At 37.4% G+C, this 20,715-nt stretch overlaps 1 protein-coding gene across 1 annotated transcript in view; it reads right to left on the bottom strand.

Moving 5' to 3' along the window:
- LOC127581194 (unconventional myosin-XVIIIa-like) overlaps positions 1-19,123 on the bottom strand; it is a 181,907-nt gene extending 162,784 nt beyond the window's left edge. The window contains 2 exon segments of the mRNA XM_052035300.1: positions 11,435-12,592; positions 19,009-19,123. Coding sequence (XP_051891260.1) covers positions 11,435-12,445 — 1,011 coding nt within the window. The 5' untranslated portion in view covers positions 12,446-12,592; positions 19,009-19,123.
- Positions 19,124-20,715: the final 1,592 nt, after the last annotated feature.

The following is a 20,715-nucleotide window of genomic DNA, read 5'->3' as shown; positions in this document are numbered from 1 at the left end:
GAACAAGTAAAACTATGAAAATTTGATTCCCATGCAAGTATTTTGGATGAAAGTCATTAGTGACACTGTCTCACAGCTCCAGTCGATTCTGATCTCTGATACGGTCTGTGGAAATTGGAATTGGAATTTGCAATTCTCTCTGATAACACGGGCTTTTCCCAGGTGCAGCAGTTTCCTCCCATATCCCAAAATGTAAATCACCCCTTTTCTAAGTGAGTGGTAGGAAAATAAAAAGGTGCTAATTAGCATGTGTGAGAGACGGATTGCAGGAAAATATGGAATTGATGCAATTGTTCTGAGAGCTGGTACAGATTTGATGGACCGAATGGCTTCCTTCTCTTGTAAAAAGATCATGAATAAATAAATAATTTCCACCAGAAATGCTCTAAAACACATGCTACAAAAGGAGTGAGATTTTGCTGTGCACATCCATCATCAAGACATTGATGCAGCAACAATTCAGCAATTTCCAATTTGGAAGTGCCCAGCCAACCTCCAGAGGGCCGTGATTTCTCCTCAGGCTGTGCTGGTTAGGAATGTTTTGATTCTTGCACAAACATATCCAGGAAAGGGAATTGTTCTACTTGTAGTTAGCTTAGGAAACAAAGTTCCTTGGCAATTGTCTCTTTGCCATTACCAAATCTGACTTCCAAAATGTTTGGGAATACATTATAATGCACCTTCATATGTTCAGTTACTTTCAAAAATTTCTCTCTTTTATTTGTATTCAAATAAAATCTTACTGATTTCACAAAATTCTAAGATGTTCACAATTATTTATGCAAAACTGGGACCTGAATTTCCATTGATGTCCTTCCACAATGCTGCAGCAATTTTATCCAAAATTTTGTTCACTTCAGAATTCTATCAAAGCTATGCTGACTTGGTAATAGAAAGCCCATGAAAAACAAAATCGGGTTCACAATACTTAATCAACGTAATGCTTGGAACTGCCATATATATGGCACATAAATTGAAAGGTATTGGAGGAAGGTGGTATGGACTGTCACATAGAAAACAAGGAGTTGGATAAATGGGTTATTTTCAAGCTGGAGGGATGCAACTAGTGGACTGCCTCAGGGATCAGTTCTTGGCCCTCGATTGTATACTATTTACATTACATGGAGATGATGGGCAGATAGAGCCGGGGTAGGGGAAAGGGGAGGGGTGGAGTCAGAACAGTGGCTGGTTCCCAGGGCAGAAAAGGATAGAAAACAAAAAAAAAGGGAAGATGGAGCCAGATGGGGGGGGGGGGAGGGAAGGGTGGAGGTAGAGACAGAAGTTGAAATGTGATAAGTAGAAACAAGAGAGTGCAGATACAGGAAACTAAGGAAAGTGACAGATGGAACTAGATAAGGGAGGGATGAGGGGCAGGTGGAACCAGTTTGGGGGAAGGGGATAGGAGAACCAGAAGGTGCAGGGTGTGGGTGATAGGTAGGTGGAACCAGGTGGGGGAGCAGAATGAATCTGGGCGACAGGCAAGGGTGTTGAAGACCAGAAGGAGAGAGAAAGGAACACAAGGAGTATGTTCATACCATTGGGTTGCAGACGACCCAGGTGGAATATGAAGAGCTCTTCTTCTATTTTGTGATTAGCCTCACCCTGGCTGTAGAGAAGGCCAAGGACTGACAAGTCGGTGAGAGAATGGGAAGGGGAAATGTCATGCAACCAGGAGGTCAGGTTGACCATTAAGGACAGAGCATAGGTATTCCACAAAACATTTGTCCAGTCTACTCTTGGTCTTGCAGATGTAGAGGATTTTGAGAATTCACTGAAGATAATAATTTGCATATTCTTTATTAGGGATTATTCTGGAGTTATGAAATTATGGATAGCAGATATTAATTAAAATGAGAACTCATCTTCAGGAAATAAAATTTGTTCACTATTTAACTTCAATTGATACTTTAAGCTCATCAGAACTAAATTATTGAGTGAGGGACATTCTAACTCTGTACCACTGAAAGTACACAGGGGAACACAATAGATGAATGTTCATGTTAATTGGTAGTCATTGAAAACTTCAGGATGCGATCAGAGAAAGGGTTAAGGGGCCATCTACTGTATTAACACATTGTTAAAGACATTTCCTGCCATTTAATGCAAAGTTCAGGATATGTCTGTTCTGTCACTTAATATTCTGGCTGGTTGTATAATTCAGGGAGCCATCCCTCAACACTAAGAAAAGAGGGATATTTTGGGTGTCTGGGTTCTCTGTCCTCAGAAGCTTTTAGACCATCCTTGAATTACTTTGTCCCAGCAAAGGTGTTTGAACATTCAGAAGCGTCTCCCATTGTAGATCTGTAACTCAATGGAAGCACTGTCAGACTCAAAGTATTGAAGTAAATGATGTTATTGTAGCTTTTGAAGTTGTATTGAATCACCTGCTGTTACCCATGTTCTCAAGAGTATAAAAATCTGATGTATTTTGAGTTTGGCAGTCTCTACCAAGAGGGTCTCCAGGAGAATGCCCGCTTGTCGTGATGAGTAAAGGCTTTTATATCACCAGCTTCAGTATCTCTCTGGTGATTCAGTTCAGTCATAACATTCTTTGGTCAGGAATTTGTTAGTGTGATATAAATTCAAAGAAAGATGATGCTAAATAAAGTAAATACAATGTAACAGAATAGTTTTAAAATCCCACAAGAAGACATCTAAAAACCACATTTGAACCATAAGGGACATACAACTCTGAATATTGCTCAGATTTCGTTATCTGAAACCACAAAGGCAAACCCACATCCTCGCTCTATGAATAATATATTTAAAAATGTTTCCTTTCCAGTTTCTCAGATAATACCTTCATAATTGAAGAATGCATTACTTCTCTTTTAAAACTGAAACTACATGATGCTATATACAAATCTTTTCGTATTTGTTCCTTGCACAGCATACTGCAAAGAGTAACTCCCTAAGTGTTCCGAAGATATACAAATTGTGCCAGAGTTCAACCAACTAACTTTCCTTCTTCCCTATACTACCAATGATTGAGAAGAATCTAAAAAAACCTCTCAATTAATAAATTCCCACCTTATAAAAACCAGACATGTCAGCCCCTTCAATCTAAAAAACAAACAGAGCAGGTCAACCATTGGGTAGTCTTTTGTGCAAATAAAATGAGAATATTACATTATGAAGTAGCAATCATTTTAAAAGGTATTAGTGTTTTAAGGTTGGAAGCAAAGTGGAAAAGTACATTGGACTGGAAACACTTCCTCCTGAAAAAACTCTCATTAGAGTACTTTGTTTTCACTGAGCCATGTTGGAGTGTGTGATCATCTATCAGCAATTAATATAGCTCTGAGCTGTTCCACAGAATTTGAATAGCAAATAACCAAGCAATGCTTATTTAACTTGAAGGATTCTTTACAAGATCAGGATTGAATTCAATGTTTTTACAAATGGCATCTGTCCATTAAACCAGCCTGAGTTAAGTGCATCTCCCTATCAAGACCTGTAAGAATTTTCTATGCTTCAGAGTTTTGTTCTTCTGAGCTCAACTGAGCAGTGGCCCAGTCTGCTTAATGCCCCCTCATAGGAAAACTCCCCCATCCCAGGAATCCAAATGGCAAACCTTTGTTACACCATTTATCTCAAGTATATCCTTCCTTAGATGAAAGCGGGGTGCGGGGAGTGTAGACCTGTACACAATAGCCCACGTTGGTTCGTCTCATTAAGGCCCTACATTATTGCTTTAAGATGCCTTTACTCTTGTTCTTAAATCTCCTCATCATAAAAGACCAAAATATCACTGCCCTCATAGCATGCAGATACTGCAGGCAATTAACTTTCTGTGATTCATATTAAAGGATACTGAAACCCCTTGAAAAAAAATCATCAACCAAACAACCAAAAAGTCTATCAACAGCATTCAATCTGTGTAGGAATTAAGAGTGACAAGGGTTGACCCAGAAACCAGTAATTGTGCTTCTGCTTAGGGCTTTTAACGCACATCTGGCCACAAATGCTTTAGGAAGTGTCTCTGACATAAATATAATTAATTTTTTTAATGGCCTAGATTTTGAGACAGTAATGATGATAAAACTACTGAGTTCATCTTTATTTCTCCATTTTTGCTGATTAGTTTCAATATTTTTGCACCCTTGTAATTTAATGTAGAGACCTCAGTAAATCACTGGTGCTCTACAAGCAACACTGTTTTCATACAAACTCAACCCACTACAAAATCCTGCTCTTGGAAATGTGATCCAAATGTTTTAATGCAATACTAATATATATAACTGCTTGGAAATCTCTCTGACCCAAGAAAGCCAATTTTATGTCTGGGGACTGCAATTTCCTGGCACAGGAGTTTTAGAATAAATGTTAAAATATTTTTTAACTTCTATTTTATTTAAGTCTACATGCTTGAAAAGCTATTAAAAAATTGCTTCCTGATCTTCAGTGCAAGAATTCTTTAATGAGTCAGTCACACAGCACAGAAACAGGCCATTCGGCCTGACTCTTCCATGCCCGACCGAGCTCCCCATCTACGCGAATCCCATTTTTCATATCCCTCTGTTCCTTTCCTATCCACGTACTAGTACAAATGCTTTTTAAACATCGTGATTCTACCTGCTTCTACTACCTACTCTGGCAGCTTGTTCCATGTACCCACCATCCTCTGTGTGTAAAATTTACCTTTCAGATCTCCTTTAAATATTTCCCCTCTCACATTGAACCTATGTCCTCTAGTTTTAGACTCCCCTACCCTTGGAAGAAAACTGACTACCTACCCTTTCTATGCCCCTCCTGATTTTATGAAACTCTATAAAAGGTAACCCCTCAGCCTCCTGCACTCCAGTGAGAACAATCCCAGCCTAACCATTCCCTCCTTGTAACTGAAGTCCTCCATTCCAGGCAACATCCTGGTGAATCTCGAAAGCAAAGACTGGCTGCTCAGCCAGCCTCATTGAATTGAGGCCTCATAGAAGTCAGTGTTGGAAAAGTTCTTACCCCTAAATTCACTAAATGTTTGGGGAGAAATCGGAGGTCAGTGACAAATACCAATAACTTCTCCAGGGCAATAGTCAATAGCAAAGTGAATTTATAATGTCTTGATACATATGAAACTGTTTAAGACTTTTTGTCAAAGTCAAATTTTATTACTTGCAAACAAGAGACCGACTTCCAAATCATCTGTTAGGAACTAGGAGGCAAAAAAGGCACCTTCAAATATAATTTAGTCTGACAGAATTTGTGGTGGTGAATATCAATTCAATATTGTACAAAGGGATAGTTTGTTGATCTTTATTTTCCTTCCTTGTATCTTTATTTATTGGATAAAACAAAAGATACATTAGCTCAGGTATTTGCAATGAGTTATTGGTAGCTACACGTTCTGTCCTACATCAGTATCTACCTTAGTGAGAGTTTTTTTTATAAATTATAATACACATTCATAATTTTATTTAATAAAAGTATTTCAGTTATCCAGAATTTAAAAGCATACAACAAAGTGTTCTACAAATTGTTTTGACTATTACACAGCATTTTTAGGTGCATTTGAAAGGTTACAAATATTGTGTCACTAATAAGAACAGCATTAAAAATAATTAAATGATTAAAAAGTTTTGAATATTAAATACCATGAAGTGTAATAATATAATCTTTTCTCAAAAATTGTGTAATATGTCCAGCTCTTTTCCATAAAGTTTGAAAGAAATATTGTTCACATTTAGTTTTCATACATTTTACAGGGTCTCAAAGCACAATTTCTAAGCTGGAAAACCAACAAAAGCTATTCAGAAAATTTTGCAATAACTGTTAAGTAACTCGAAGTATTGCAAGAATTTTCAACTTCGTGTGTAGCGCATCTGACATCTCTACAATCAGCAGTTCAGGCTTTACTTACAGTAGGCTCCAAATTATTTCCTGATAACCCAGTGACAGCATAATATTTTATGAACACAAAGCCTTGTTTCTGGTCAACATTCCACGCATATATATTTCGTAACTGCAATTCAGACAACAAAACAACTTCTCCAAGTAGAATGTGCAAAACCACCTGTCTTAAATAAGAATTCCAAAAATACCAGGGAGGGAAAGTTTTTTTTTAAAAAATGCAATTACACTTGGGGGTGGGTTGGGAGTTCCCCACAGAACTATATCAAGGGGACTTCAAAAATGTGTTATTAATTCCTACTTCAATCTGCATAATTGTATGTTTGTTATAATCCATTCTGAGACAATTGGCAAACAAGTACAGTTTGAAAAAACAACTCTGGCAAAACAGGTCTAAAAAGTACATAAAGCCTGTTGCTTTTGCAATCAAATATTTCGCTTTTGTAGTCAAGATATATAATGCTGACCATCACAATGTTTTGCAATTTAAAGAAACCATTTTTGAAGTTCAAAATTATATAGAACCATTTGCTGGAAATAGGATCGTACAAAATGACAAAATATGTCCCTTTGACCACAGGAATTAAATGGCATCAGCATTTGCACATTTGCAAAAGATTTAGTTTTGCCATACTGGTTACTCAAAGCAGGAAGGAGGAAGGAAATAGTAACAGACTTCAAGAGAATGCAGATTGGTGAAAAGGGCAAACACAAAGTTGAAATAAATTTAACACAGATGTATAAAGTGATGCATTTTGATAGGAATAATGAAAAGCAACATTGACTAAATGATATAATTTTAAAGAAGATGCAGGTAACAGAGGTCTGTATATGCTTAAGACTAGTACAAGTTTGAATCCATGCTTTTGTAAACAGATGGCATTAGACTTTAGGATGGGTATCAAGAGATTAGAGAGCAAGCAGATTTACTGGAATGGTACCAGAAATACAAGACTACTTATTTAGAGTCAGGACTGTTCTCCTTTAAACACAGATAATGGAAATGCTCAAAAATCATACTGAGATTGTTAGAATAAATAAGGAGAAACTACATTAGGATACCTAGATCCCCCAGCATCTCTTGGCTCTACAACCTCTTGCCATTTTAAGAAAAAGCTGAATTTTTATTTTTTTTCTTGCAAAAATGGTCAATTTGACATTTTCCATATTATGTTCCATTTGTCAGATTTTTGCTAATTCACTTAACCTATCTTATATCCTCTACACAACTTACTTTCCTCCTGGTGTCAACAGCAGATTTAATAATCTTTGGTTACTTCAAAAAACTCCAACAACTTCAGTAAAACATTATTTCCCTTTCATAAAACCACAGTGATTTTGCCTTTTTTTTTGAAGGGCCCCACTATAACATCTCTAATAATGGCTTCTAACTATTTTCTTCTGACAGATGTTAACTAGCCTGTGGATTCATACTTTCTGCCTCCTTTCCTTTTTGAATAAGACAGTTACATATGTTCCAATGTAATGGGAAAATCTACAGAATTTTGTCAGCTTTAAAACAAAACACCAACCATCTCCCGAGCCGCTTCTTTGGAGACCCCGGGATGAAGTCCAGCAAGTCCCAGCAAGTTGTCAGCCCACACCTCCAATAATTTGCAGAGTAGCACCTACTGGTGATTGTAATTTTCCTGAATTCCTTCCTCCTAATTAAGTTGCGGCTATTACTGGGATGTTACTTGTATCCTCTGTAGTGAAGACCAATGTAAAATACCTGTTCACTCATCTGCTATCTTTTTACTTTTCAATATCAATCCCCCATATTAACTTTTTGTAACTATGTTAACTTTGTTCTTTTACAAATATCTATGGAAACTCCTACCCTGTTTCTATCATTCAGGCTAGTCTTATCTTGTACTTAGTTTTTTCCTTCCTGCTTATCCTTTGCTGTTTTTATAATATTCTGTCCAATCTTCTGACCAAACACCCATTTTTTGTGCAATCACATGATTTTTCTTCAAGTTTGATAGTCTTTTAACATTTTTAGTTGACCACTCTAGTGATGTATTCATTCTGCATATTCTGAAAGATCCCCTTAAATGTCTGCCACTGCACCTTGACTGACCGATTCTTGAACCTAACTTTCCAGTTGTCTTTGGCGAGCTAGGCTTTCATGCAACTAAAACCACTCTTATTCAAGTTTAAAAAACTAGTCTTGGACCCATACTTCTGTCCCTCAAACTGAAAGTAAAATTCAATCATATTATGATTGCTGCAGCCCAGCTATGACTTGCCAAAGGTAGTATGCAGATATAGAAAGTAATTAGGTAAGCTGACAGTATTAATGTTTATGATGAGAATTCAGTACAAAAGTAGGGAAGTTATACTTTCGTAGGGTAGGGCTCTAGTGAGACCATATCTGGAGTACTTAAGGAAGGACATAAATGCATTCCAAGTAGCCCAGGGAAGATTTCGTAGCGGTTAGTGCGACACTATTACAGCACCAGCCATCGGGGTTTGATTCCCGTCGCTGTCTGTAAGGAGTTTGTTCGTTCTCCCATGTCTGTGTGGGTTTCCTCCGGGTGCTCCGGTTTCCTCCCACATTGCAAAGACGTATGGGTAGGTCAATTTGGGTTTAAAATGGGCGGCACGGACTCGTTGGGCCGGAAGGGCCTGTTACCACGCTGTAAATAAAATTTTTTTTAAAATGTAAAAGATTTAAAAAGAAACTGGCCACAAAGGGTCAGGACCATCAGACTCCAACTTAAGTTAACTGGCTAAGAGTTAGAGGCAGGGAGCGATATTTGTTTTTAATGCCATGAGTTTAAATTTGGAAAATACTCTCCAAAAACAGACTTGAAAGCAAACTGGATAAACAATTTCAAACAATCAACATACGTCTATAATTAGCCTTTTCCTTTCTAATGTACAAAATACCATATATAAAAGGTATATTACAAACCAAGTCATACACACATTTATTTTCTGTTGTTTTTGATTACAACGTTAGAATGTGGATAGAAGCATTAAATGCATAAAGAGAAAATATTGTCTTTGAGAAGTAAAACAAAAATACCACACAGAAAGAAGCCAGACATCTTCCTAATCTAATTAATAAATAAAACAACAAACAATTTGGTGTAAAATTGAAATCAATGTAATGAATTGGGTACCAAGCTGAAGACAGATGTTCCTTCATAAAATGTTAAAATTTAGGTTTCATGCCATTTAGTCATCATTCATTCAAGATGTGCCCAACACATTGTATGGATTTTCTTTCTTCATGTAACCCAGAAGTTAGACTCAAAACACTCATTTACACACCAAGTTTGTCACAATCAAATTGTGGAATTATGTTCGAATGTACTGTTATTCTCATTCAACATGTGTAAATATACATTCAAAACATATAAACATTTAGAATCAACCCTACACAGGAGATAGCCATGCAGCTCATCAAGTTCACGCCAGCTGATTATAGGGAAATTTTGTCCATTCCATTCCCCTGCTCTGACCCTGAGCCATGCAGACTAATTTTGCTCAAGTGCCTCTTCAATTTCTTTTGAAATCATTGATCATCTGTGCTTCCACCATCCTCATAAGTTGCAAGCTCCAGGTCGTTACCATTCTGAGCAAAAACATTCTTCCTCATATCCCCTCTGTAACTGCATCTCTTGCCAAAACCTTAAACCTAAATCCTTTCATCCTTGTGACATTACCTAATGGGAATAACTTTTCTTTATCTAATCCAATCTTAACATTGTATATCTCTATCACATCTCCCTTCAGCTTCTTTTGCTCCAAGGGAAATCACAACTTCTCCAACTTAACCATAGCGCTAAAATCCCTCATCGCTGGTAAATCTCCTCTGCAGTCTCTCAAAGACTGTAACCAGAACTGGATGCAATAATCCAATTGTGGTCCAAACAGAGCTTTAGAAAGGATCATCATAACTTCTCTGCTTTTGAACTCAATACTCTATGAAACCCAAAAACCTATATCCTCTGCTAACTATTCTCGCAATACGTCTTGCCACCTACAAAGATCCATGGACGTGAACTGCCAGATCCCCATGTTCCTTACAATTCCTTAAAACCACACCATTAAGCTCGCCTTGCCTCTCCCTATTATTCAGACATATTAAATAAAGCATGTTTAAAAACATCCAATTGGGAACATCTTTCAGTTTTTAAAATGTTACTTAATAAAAAGCACAATACATTAAAAAATAATCCTAAAAATTAATTGAATACAGAAGAATGCATCTTCCTTGTTCCACCTGAAAATATGATTATTATTTTAAGGCAGTCTTTAGATCTGGAAAAGTGAAACTGGGGGTCAAGCAAACTTCATAAATGGAGGTTTGATCAGATAAAAGGCTATCAAAGAATGAAGAAGTTCAGTCAGGTACTCAAAACTCACACACACAAGTCCACCAATCTTTCAAATAAATATGCTGGCTTGCACCCAGAAGACACATGTCTGGGATGAAATACAAAATTCAGATGAAATTCATGCCCCTATAACAATGAAACTGTTTCAATAAGATTTGGCATTAAATGGATTCCAGAAAAGCAGGAAATTCTGTAGTTCTGATAATTTCTTAGGTTTCTGGTCTTAATTTTTGTAACAGTTTTAAAACTAATGGAATTGCAGGATATAAGAATGGGTAGTGCTGTTATAGACTGAAATGCATTTTGTTGCATGTCTCATGGGATCAATAGATAAGTATGAAAGGCCAAGGAAATTCAGGTGTAGGATAACAACTTATGCAATATACTTACACCAGAGTTTCCAAGGTTTTTTTTATGTAGGTATTTGCCTCAAATACAAGCATCTCTAGATATGTTAATGTCACACAAATGCATAATACAGACGTACAAGAAATTGTGTCCCTTAGCCCATTTTTGGGCTATGCCAGATTTTATTTACCACTGTAATTAAGTGGAAAGGTAAAATCAGTCTCATGTAAAACAAGGTATCCATTCACTACTGCATGTTTTGCTTGATTGCCCACGACCAATTTCACTCGAATTTTATTTAAAGCATCCAAAGTAAATGAACCTTTAAGTGTGACAATATCATGATTGGTCGTGAAATTTTGAGGACGGCAACACAAAGGTGCAACAAAAATAAATATAAAATGTTACTTAGAATTAATTTGCAAAAAGCAATTTATTTCTGATTTTTCTTAAATCTTTTATTATTCAGTTATGTTAATCAAGAAATGGCTGATTGAAAAATAAGTCAAATTTATAAGTATTCTGTGGAACTCCCTGGCATTGGTTGAAATACAAATATCTTTTAATGGTCATGTCACTAATTATAGCAGAAAAAAGGCAAAATTGAGCATACCAAGCACGCTGTTATGCATGTAACAATTTCAGGAGCCACATCATTTTATAATGTGCACGCTTGCAATGGTTCAAGATCCATACCAATGAAAAACATTAATATAATCCCACTGCACCATGAAAAACTGTAATAAAACTTGTGGTTCAGTTATCAATTATCAGCTGGATCTCTGATTTGAATAGGATGAAAAAGTAAAAATCCATCCAGCGGTTTGGACAATAGTTTCAAAACTGAAGGCTCGATAAAAGCAAGAGCTACATTTTTTCGTAGTACTTACGCTAAAAGCATCTCGACGAATCCCTTTATGGTTTCTCAGCCAAGAACGACTGAGTTCATTCAACTCAGGGATTGGCTGCACTTTCAATCTCACGGTGTCTCCAGACTGACGAATCATTTCGACTATCTCATCCCGTGACTTATTTTCAACATTTTTACTGTTAATTTCAACCAGTCTGTCACCAGGCACCAGACCCAATGCTAAATCTTTAGTACCAGCTCCAGGCTCTGCAAAATGAACCATCCTGCGATACACTTGTCCATCAGGTCCTCTGTCTAGCATGGTTGTTCTCCGCAAAGAGAAACCAAAGTCTCCTGTATTTCTTCTCTGCAATACAAGTTCTCTAGGTTCTGTAGGCAAAGGTGGTACCACAGGGGGTAGCCTCAGATCAGCGGCAAAACTTTTATCCACAACTTCTGGTATTTGAATATTAAGGCTTTCCATTAACACTGTACTTGATACATTTCTTGGCATTTCTTCCAGGTACTCAAGTAGTAGGTTTTCATTTCTCATTTCAATTTGTGGTGAAGGAGTTGCAGAGTTTTCTGACGGAGTTGATATTTCTGATGTTGTCTCTTCTCGATTCTTTTGTGAAAAAGAGAATCTTTTTACTAACTGGACTGAATTCTGTTTAGCAAGAGAGCCAAACAGAGCTGCTCGCTGAAGTACTGATCCCTTCAAACTACTGTCATCTATTTTGAGGTCATCACTGGAACTAGCAGTACTCAACTGCTCAGAATCAAAAATCATGCTTCCTCTGTTACTAACGGTGTCTGAATCAATATCAGTAAGATTGAGATCGGAACTGCTAGCTACTTTTATTGGGATAGGAGCTGAGATTTCCAGTTTGGTTTTCGAATCACGCTTTGAAGATCGATTCAAATTAAAGAGTCCTCTACGAAGACCAACCTCCTCAAGGCTTTTCAATTCTGATGCAGACATTTTCTCCCGCTTTTCCTTCTTTTCTTTCTTTTCCTTTTTATCTTTGTCTTTTTTAATTAAGTTAAACATTTTCAAAAAGTTTACTTTATGTGCCTATTGTTAAAGAATGGAGAAAAAAGGAATGAATAAAGATAGGATCTTTTGAATGGTCTAGCTGAAATCAGAGCAAGTAACTTTTCTTCGTAATCCAGTATGACGAATTAGGGTGTTGTGTATCTGAAATGACATCGAAATGATAGTTACAATAGAAATACAAACTATGAACAGTACAATCCTTATATTCATTTTCCTAAAACTGATATCTTTTAATTATTAGGAAATATCCTCTGCAATCCATATCATCAATTATGGATTGTATAATAGTTTAAATAATAAAATGATAATTAACATGCACTAACTTCCTAAATAGCAAATTTGGTACATTGGCTAATCAATACAGAACTGAGTTGCCCAACCCTGAACACTTCAAATATCAACACCTACTCTGCATTAAGTTAATTGATCCCAGGCAGAGTTGTACTACAAATGGCCGGTTCTTAAGATACAGGGAGGAAGGAGTAAATTTTACTTTCCCTAAATCTTGACGGGAACAACGTTTTAATTATATTTCCCCTAAAGAGTAACAAGCCTGAGGATTGGTAAAGAATTAGAAAGCAGAAACAAATGATATAAACGTTGATACAGATCGATGACAAGAGAAAATTAACAGGAAAGACAAAAAAGATTGGAAGAGCTATATAATGTTAAAAAAAACAAAATAGATGGGGTCCCACAGAGACAATAACTTGAGAGATAATCGGAATAAATGGCTGAAATATTAAGCAAATACACAATAAATGCAGAAGTGTAGGGCAGCCAGGTGTCTAATGACACTAAGTAATTAATATCATTAAAGTTATAAAGAAATTAAAAGGGATCAAAACCAGAGAAATCCCGGGATTTTTAAAAGAACTGGCTGCAGAAGTGATGAATGCATTGGTGATGACCTTCTAAAATTTCCAAAAATTTTGTAACAGATCCAACAGATTCGAATACAGCAAATATTACACAACTATTTAGGAAATAAGAGGAAGCAAAAGTTTGAAACAATAGATATGTTGGCCTGGCATCAATTGTTTACAAAATGTTGGAATCCCCCTTTAAATACACAGTGTCAGAGCATCTTGAAAATCATAACTTTGAAAAGGTAAAGTTAACCCTGCACTAATTTTGTATTCTGTACATACCGTTTTGCACTATTTGTACTTGCAAAATTTTTTTTGTCTGCGTTTATTGTACGTCCTCTGTTCTATGTATGTCCTCTGTTGTGAGAGTCTGGGGGTAACGACATTTCGTTCCTCCATGTGTTTTTATAGCATATGGGTGAATGACAATAAAGTATAACTTGAACTTAACATGGTTTTCTGGAAGAGAAAAGGGTTTTCTGGAAGAGAAAAGGGTTTTCTGAGGATGCAATTAGCAGGGTAGAATGGGGGAAACCAGTGGATGTTTTACATCTAGATTTTTTTTTAAAAAGGCATTTGATAAGGTACCATAAAGGGTTGTGGGCAGGGAGGGGAGAGCAGATAAACATATTAGCATGGGTAGAAGATCTGTTATCGGACAATAAACAGATCCATATTTCAAGTTTGTGGTTTGTTTCTAGTAGAATGTTTGCCACAGGAATCACTGCTAGCTCCTCAGCTATTTATATTAAGAATTAAGATGAAATGACCATGTAACATATCCAAGTTTTCCCAATGATACAACTGAGGAAAATTAGGTAGGAAGAGGATTTTTGGACAGATTAACTGAATGTGCAAAAAGAAACCAGGTGAAATATAATACAGAAAAAATGTGAGGTTATTCACTTCAAGAAAAATAAAACAGGTTTTCAATAGTGAGGAACAAGTCTAAGTTGATTAACAGGGGGATCCTGGTGTGCTAGTTTATGTGATGCAGAAAGCAAACATCATGTATAATAAGTAATTAGGAAGGCACATAACATGTTAGCCTTTATTGTAAGGTGATTTAAGTATGAGAGCCAGGAAGAATTGGTGAGATTGTTCGGTTTTGGTGAGAGTTCATTAGGAGAAATACTTACATTTTTGGTGTCTGTATGCAATTGCTCTGGAGTCAGTGCTGCATTGATTCAATGAATTGATTCCTAAGAATACGTTCCTAAGAATACATGCAATGTCATAAAGACATTCAAGATTTTATGAGCGTTCACAAGGCTAATACAAAGAGGCAGTTGAGAGCAGCTCCGATTATGACACAAGATTAGAATAACTTGGTCTTTTTAATCCTAGAAGAGGTGCTACCCAGATTCCTTCAGAGGGATACAAGATTACTTAAAAAAGGAAAAGGAAATAGATAATCAGGAAATACAAATCAGAGTAGATTCAAACCAGGAAAGGGAAAATATAAAACATATCAGAAAATTATTCATGCAAGGATTAATGCATTTACAGCAGCAGGGTGATTCTGGTATATTAGCATAGTGATTAATCAAGTAGTCTGAAACCCTGATTCAGATCACCATAGCAGCTGGGGAACGTAAATTAAGATAATTAACCTAGAATTTAAGAAAACCCTAATATAGTAAAAGCTCTGAAAATCTGCTATCACATTGTTTGGAATTCCTGACAGCATCTGTCTCACCTCGTTCTGTTTCCCACATTCCCTTTAAACTTTCCAGGAGCAGGCTTCCAGCACTCCCTTTAAACTCACCTGGTTCAACTATTATGCTACTGTATAATATACAAAAAAACTGAATAGAAAGTGGGTTGGGATATTAGTAGGAGTAATATCCAATAGTTCAGAAAAATCAAGCAGTCCAGCACCAAAGTCCCTAAGGTGCCAGATTACTGGAATTTTTCTGTAACAAGAATGGTGGCAATGAGAATACTATGCTGTTGTAAAAACACTTCTGTCAGGAAACAAAATTTCCCATCCTTACATAGTCTGGCCTATACAGAACTCTGGGCCCACAAAAAAAAGACACTTAGCGACTCGCCGAAATGGTGCAGTAATGGGCCAACTAGGGGTGGCAGTAACATCCACAGTATTAAATGGATGAACTAATGGTTTTCCTCAATCCTGTCAACGTAATAGAGTGGATGAAGGTCAACTGAGAAGATTACCACTCTCTCTGTAAACAAAGTACTGGATAACATCATTTTAAAATATGCTTTTGTCAGCCTTAATTTTGATTACAGCATTCATAAAAGAGTTAATAAATATAGCAATTGAGGTGCATTAATAAATCCAAAAATATTATAGCTCAGCAGCCCCTAAGCTAATATCATAAATTGTGATTAATACCCAAAGCAAAATGGGAAGATTTTTTCCCCAAAGATCTCTAGTAACAATATTATTTTATCCTGATATCCAGATGATGCAAGGTTCATTAAACAGGCAGCATAAAATTTTAATTTGTCTATTATTTGACCCATTTTCATATCATTTATCTTGTATATTTGGTTTAATTAATCTATTACCTCTAGTCAATAATTGAAAACTTTTGCAATAGATTTATAAATTCCAAACACAAGTGGAAGTAAACAATGCCAGTCCATCCATCACAAAAAATGCAGACTTCTGTAATATCAGATTAAATGCATACAAAGCAATTGGGAGTCGAAAGCCGTAATCCATTGACCCACAATTTATGGAACAAGTAGGAAGTCTTATAGTGTTAGTATTATACACTGGGGAAATGTCCATTCTCAACTATTTCACAGTAAAGTTGTACAAGGGTAGAAAGAATACATTGCTACTTGCAGTGAAGTTACCAAACAAAAGATATTCTTCTCTTGAGACCACTTCTGCACTAAAAGGCAGCAATTTATCATACAACTTGAAAAACAGAAGTAAAATAAATCCTGATTTTAACAATAGTCTGACTTTATTAGAGAAATAAAATCCTCATAGCCATTGTGCACAGGGTAATGCACAACTTCCGACATTAACCCTGAACAATTCAAAAGACCCACAAGTTAAGTTACATATCATACATTTCTGAAAGTTTCAGTTTCATACAATTTAAAATATTATGGCTGCAGCCTAACTAGAATGAAAGAGATATACTTGTATGCTTCACACTAAAAGAATAATTCTTTCCCATTTTATGCAACAGCATTAATTACTACATCAGTGGCAATCTCACAGCAATTTTGCACCACAGTCAGCTACAGTATATTCACAGTTTCAGCACAAAACAAAAACAAATTACCTGTGGTAGCATGTTATTTAGGTGCACTTTAGGTTTCTGCCAATAGGCATGCTATGTCAGTTACTCTCTCCCCTAATCTTGGGGCAAATCCACAGACAGAGTAACAATATTCTGCTTAGATAACAATGAAGTCTCCAAAATAACTGAAGCTACGGGTTCCTAATGTATATTGATCAATTTTGCATTGTGTGGTAGATTCAGAAATCAGTACATTTAAATGAGTGACTTCCATAAACAGCCTACCAGATTTCAAAGAGGTGACTGCCTATTCATAATATTCTAAAATAAAACAATTCAATGCTTATGTACAGTAAAATCCCCACAAAAATAAAATGGACAATCATGACCCCTGCTAAATCTTGACAGAAAGAGATAAACTTGTTGCTCTTCAATTAGCACAATGGAATCTGGCTATTTGAAGACATGAAGATGACCCAAGCTCTGATAGCTTCCAAAGGTAACTACAATAATGCAATATTCCTTCATTCCAATAGTTAAATTAAGAGCATAATTCCAGGAAAGAGATTGCATCTACTGTTTTCTAACAAAAGGACAAACCAACCAACCCAACCAAACTACCATAAGTTAGAGACTATGTTATCTCAAACCACAAACATCTTAGTGCATACCACAACTCTACTCCCAGCTCATTAGACTTGCTTATTTAATTTAGGAACTATCATGACTGCACTCTGGTGCCTTTTTAGCTTTAAACACACAAGTAGTCTTGATCATTTACTTTTCCATTCTGACCTCAAATCAAAAAGATGTGCAAGTCCCAAATAATTCAGCTGTAAACCTCCCTTTCTCCACAACATATGGAATATTAATGTGCTACGCCATCACATCATACCAAGTCCCTTATTAAACAAGTTGCATCCCAACACTGTTTAACATTTAGGCTAAAAAAAACAACCAAACTTAAAATTCTACAAACATAAATACTAATTTATGTCAATAGCTCTCGAAAACTTGCTGTTTTGTAAGCAGCACTTAATATTACTGATATCCCACAGTAAAGCATGTCCAAATATAAATTTCCTAAGGAAGACAGATGTCCCAATCATCCCTGACTTATTTTTTGATAGACTAAGAAGAAAAAAAAACCTCAAAAATCTCAAATATGCTCATTTTTTTCTCCCTTAATTAAATGACCCACTAAGAGCACTGTACAAAGAAAAACAGGTCCTCCCCTTTCTCGTTAAAACAGAATGTCATTTCCAAGTATTTATTTGGATGTTTTACTATGGTGAAATTTTACCATGTGTTCAGTTTATTAATGTCTATTTTATGAATTTAGGATCTCAAAATAATTATATCTTTAACAACTGAGAACTCGTGTACTCAGTGCAAGTGAAACTTTACCAAATTAAGTACACAACTAAACATTATAAGATAATTTTGATACCATAACTTTGTTGTAGCCAACAGCAATGTCTCAGTGTCTCCTGCATTATTAGACACCGATGAATAATAAAGCTTAACCCGGTTCACGGGTTAAACTTTTGTCAGTTTCCTTATCAATACAAGTTCGTGTAAGGTACTGGAACTGTTTAGGTAATTCTCAAATGCCTGTCCACACTGGTATAACACTTACCTAATTAGTAAATAGATGAAAAAAATGATACAACTGGTTATTTAGCTACAATGCATAGAGAAAATAATAAACTCCCCCAGTTTAAATGCACACTGGTTTTTACAAAAATTGGAAAGATGTTGCCAAAGTTTTCCCAAGGCAATGCTAGCATTTAACACCACCTTCTGAAGTCAGTAAAGTTTAATTTAGGTTTTCGATTTTTCCAGGCAAATAAAAAAAATCAAAACATTTTGTCGTCAGTAAAAGTTACCACAATTTTTTTTATAACAATTCGGTTTTTGAAAGATTCGGCGTTCAAAAAAATTGCAGTAGCAAGAGGGGTTGGAATGTCTGAACCCCCTGTGCGGGGACTGTTGCTTTAAAGGGCAAACCCAGATTACACCTCTTACCTTGTGAAATTCCCATTGCCAGCTGTAAGGTAGGCCAGAGCTGTAGGTACTGAGCTCGGCCTACAGTTCAAAATCAGCGACACATTCCAGAAACAATAGAGGGAAGGGGCGGAAAATAAAACCTCAGTGCAGAAGGAAAACGCACGCTGGTCAAAGCCCGTTCATTCACTCAAACGGGGTTTTAATTTCCCTTCTGGATATGGATCTCGGCTTCATCAGTGCCTGTCTCCTTTTCTTTTCCCCTCCTCCTGGAAATGCCTGGCATTCGCTTCCTGAAAACACCAACCTCCCTCCTTCGCCCCACACACACACACACACACAAAGGTAAAACATACACAGCAACAAAGGATGAGATCGGCAGGCTGATTTTTTTTGTTTAGTTGTTGTTATTTGTGCTTTGAAATAAGGCGATGGACGTGAGGGTACTCACCGACAGGAGAGGCGGCGGCGGCGCGCATCATTCGTGGGTGTCGCTCCTCCGCCGCGGCCGTTGACAGCCCGAGCTCCCGCTCCCGCTCCCGCTCGCGCCGCCGTCGCGCGACCCCGCCGCCGTCAAAATGGCGCTGCGCGCCAGGCGGAGGGGGGCACGGCGCGCGCGCGCGCGCACGCAGCAGCCGGGGCAGCGTCCGCCAGTGTGTGTGTGTGTGTGTGTGTGTGTGTGTGTCCGTGTGTGTGCGTGCCTGCTCCTCCCAGGCTGTCAGCTTGCTCCCGGGCAATTGGCCCTGGACTGGTGGAGGCACATAAACATGTTTGGAAACAGCAATGCTTTGAGGGCAACAGAAACTAAATGTGCAGCGGCGGGAGAGGTTTTGGAAATGATCGACGTATGAGACAGCTGATCATTGCTCTGCACGTCCGTTTGCAGCGGGACTGTCAATGGGCGCTGTGAGCCCCAGAGGTTCAAACGGGACAGCGGCTGCATCAATGCACACTCCCCTTTGGGAATGTAAATTATGTAGCGACTCCTTCGTAGGTGATGCATGTGCATAAATACTTCAAAGGGAACACACTATTCAACATTACAACCAGACTTAAACCAATTTGTATTTTTCCACCGAAATTTGGCAATCCACTGGAGTAATACTTGGCAAGTGATGAGTTATGCGTTACTGAATCTGGATCATTGGATACACTTAGTGTTTTTCAGTGAGCCTGCCTGTTCCCAATGATTCCTAAGGACTTAAGAAATAGAAGCAGGAATCGCCATTCAGCCCCTCAGAACGGCCATGTCATTCACTATGATAGTGGCTTATCTTTCATCTGAGCAATACTTTCCTGCACTAGCCCTATATCCCTTGAATATATGGCCTCTAGTTTTGGACTCCCCTGCCCTGGGCAAAAGACAATGACCATCAACCTTATCTATGCCCAGCATCATTTTATAAACCTCTACAGGTTAACTTTAAGTTATTTGTATACAAGGACTCCCAGGTTCCTCTGCACATCAACCCTTTTCAGTCTCTTACCATTTAAAATTTTTTCTGCCTTTCACCCTCCAGAAATGTAGATAACCTCATATTTTCCCACATTATGTTTCATCTGCATCGTTCTTGTCCATCAATTTAACTTATGTACATTCCCCTGAACCCTCTTCGCTTCCTCCTCATAACCCACACTGTCATGAGCAAATTGGATATATTACGCTCAATCCCCTCATCCAAATGAAAGGCCTGGATAGAGTGGACTTGAAGAGGATGTTTCCATTAGTAGGAGAGTCTAAGATCTGAGGACACAGCCTCAGAAGAATGGGACACCCCTTTAAAACTGAGATGAGGAGGAATTTCTTCAGCCAGAAGGTGGTGAATCTGTGGGATTCATTCCCACAGAGGACTGTGGAGGCCAAGTCATTGGGTGTATTGAAGGCAGAGATTGATAGGTTCTTGATTGATAAGGGGGTTGAGGGTTACAGGGAGAAGGCAGGAGAATGGGGTTGAATAAAAATCAGCCACAATTGAATGGTGGAGCAGACTCGATGAGCCGAATGGCCTAATTCTGCTCCTATATCTTATGGTCTTATGGTAAATCATTGATATAAATTGTAACCAAAAGGGGCGCTAGTATCTTCATAGCCTCCCCACTGGTCACAGGTTCCCAACCAGAAAAAGATCCGTTTATTCTTGCTCTGTGTTTTTTGTCT

The sequence above is a fragment of the Pristis pectinata genome, chromosome 21 (assembly GCF_009764475.1).
Source record: "Pristis pectinata isolate sPriPec2 chromosome 21, sPriPec2.1.pri, whole genome shotgun sequence".
NCBI classification, from domain to species: domain Eukaryota; kingdom Metazoa; phylum Chordata; class Chondrichthyes; order Rhinopristiformes; family Pristidae; genus Pristis; species Pristis pectinata.
This window is presented reverse-complemented; position numbering and strand designations above follow the sequence as displayed.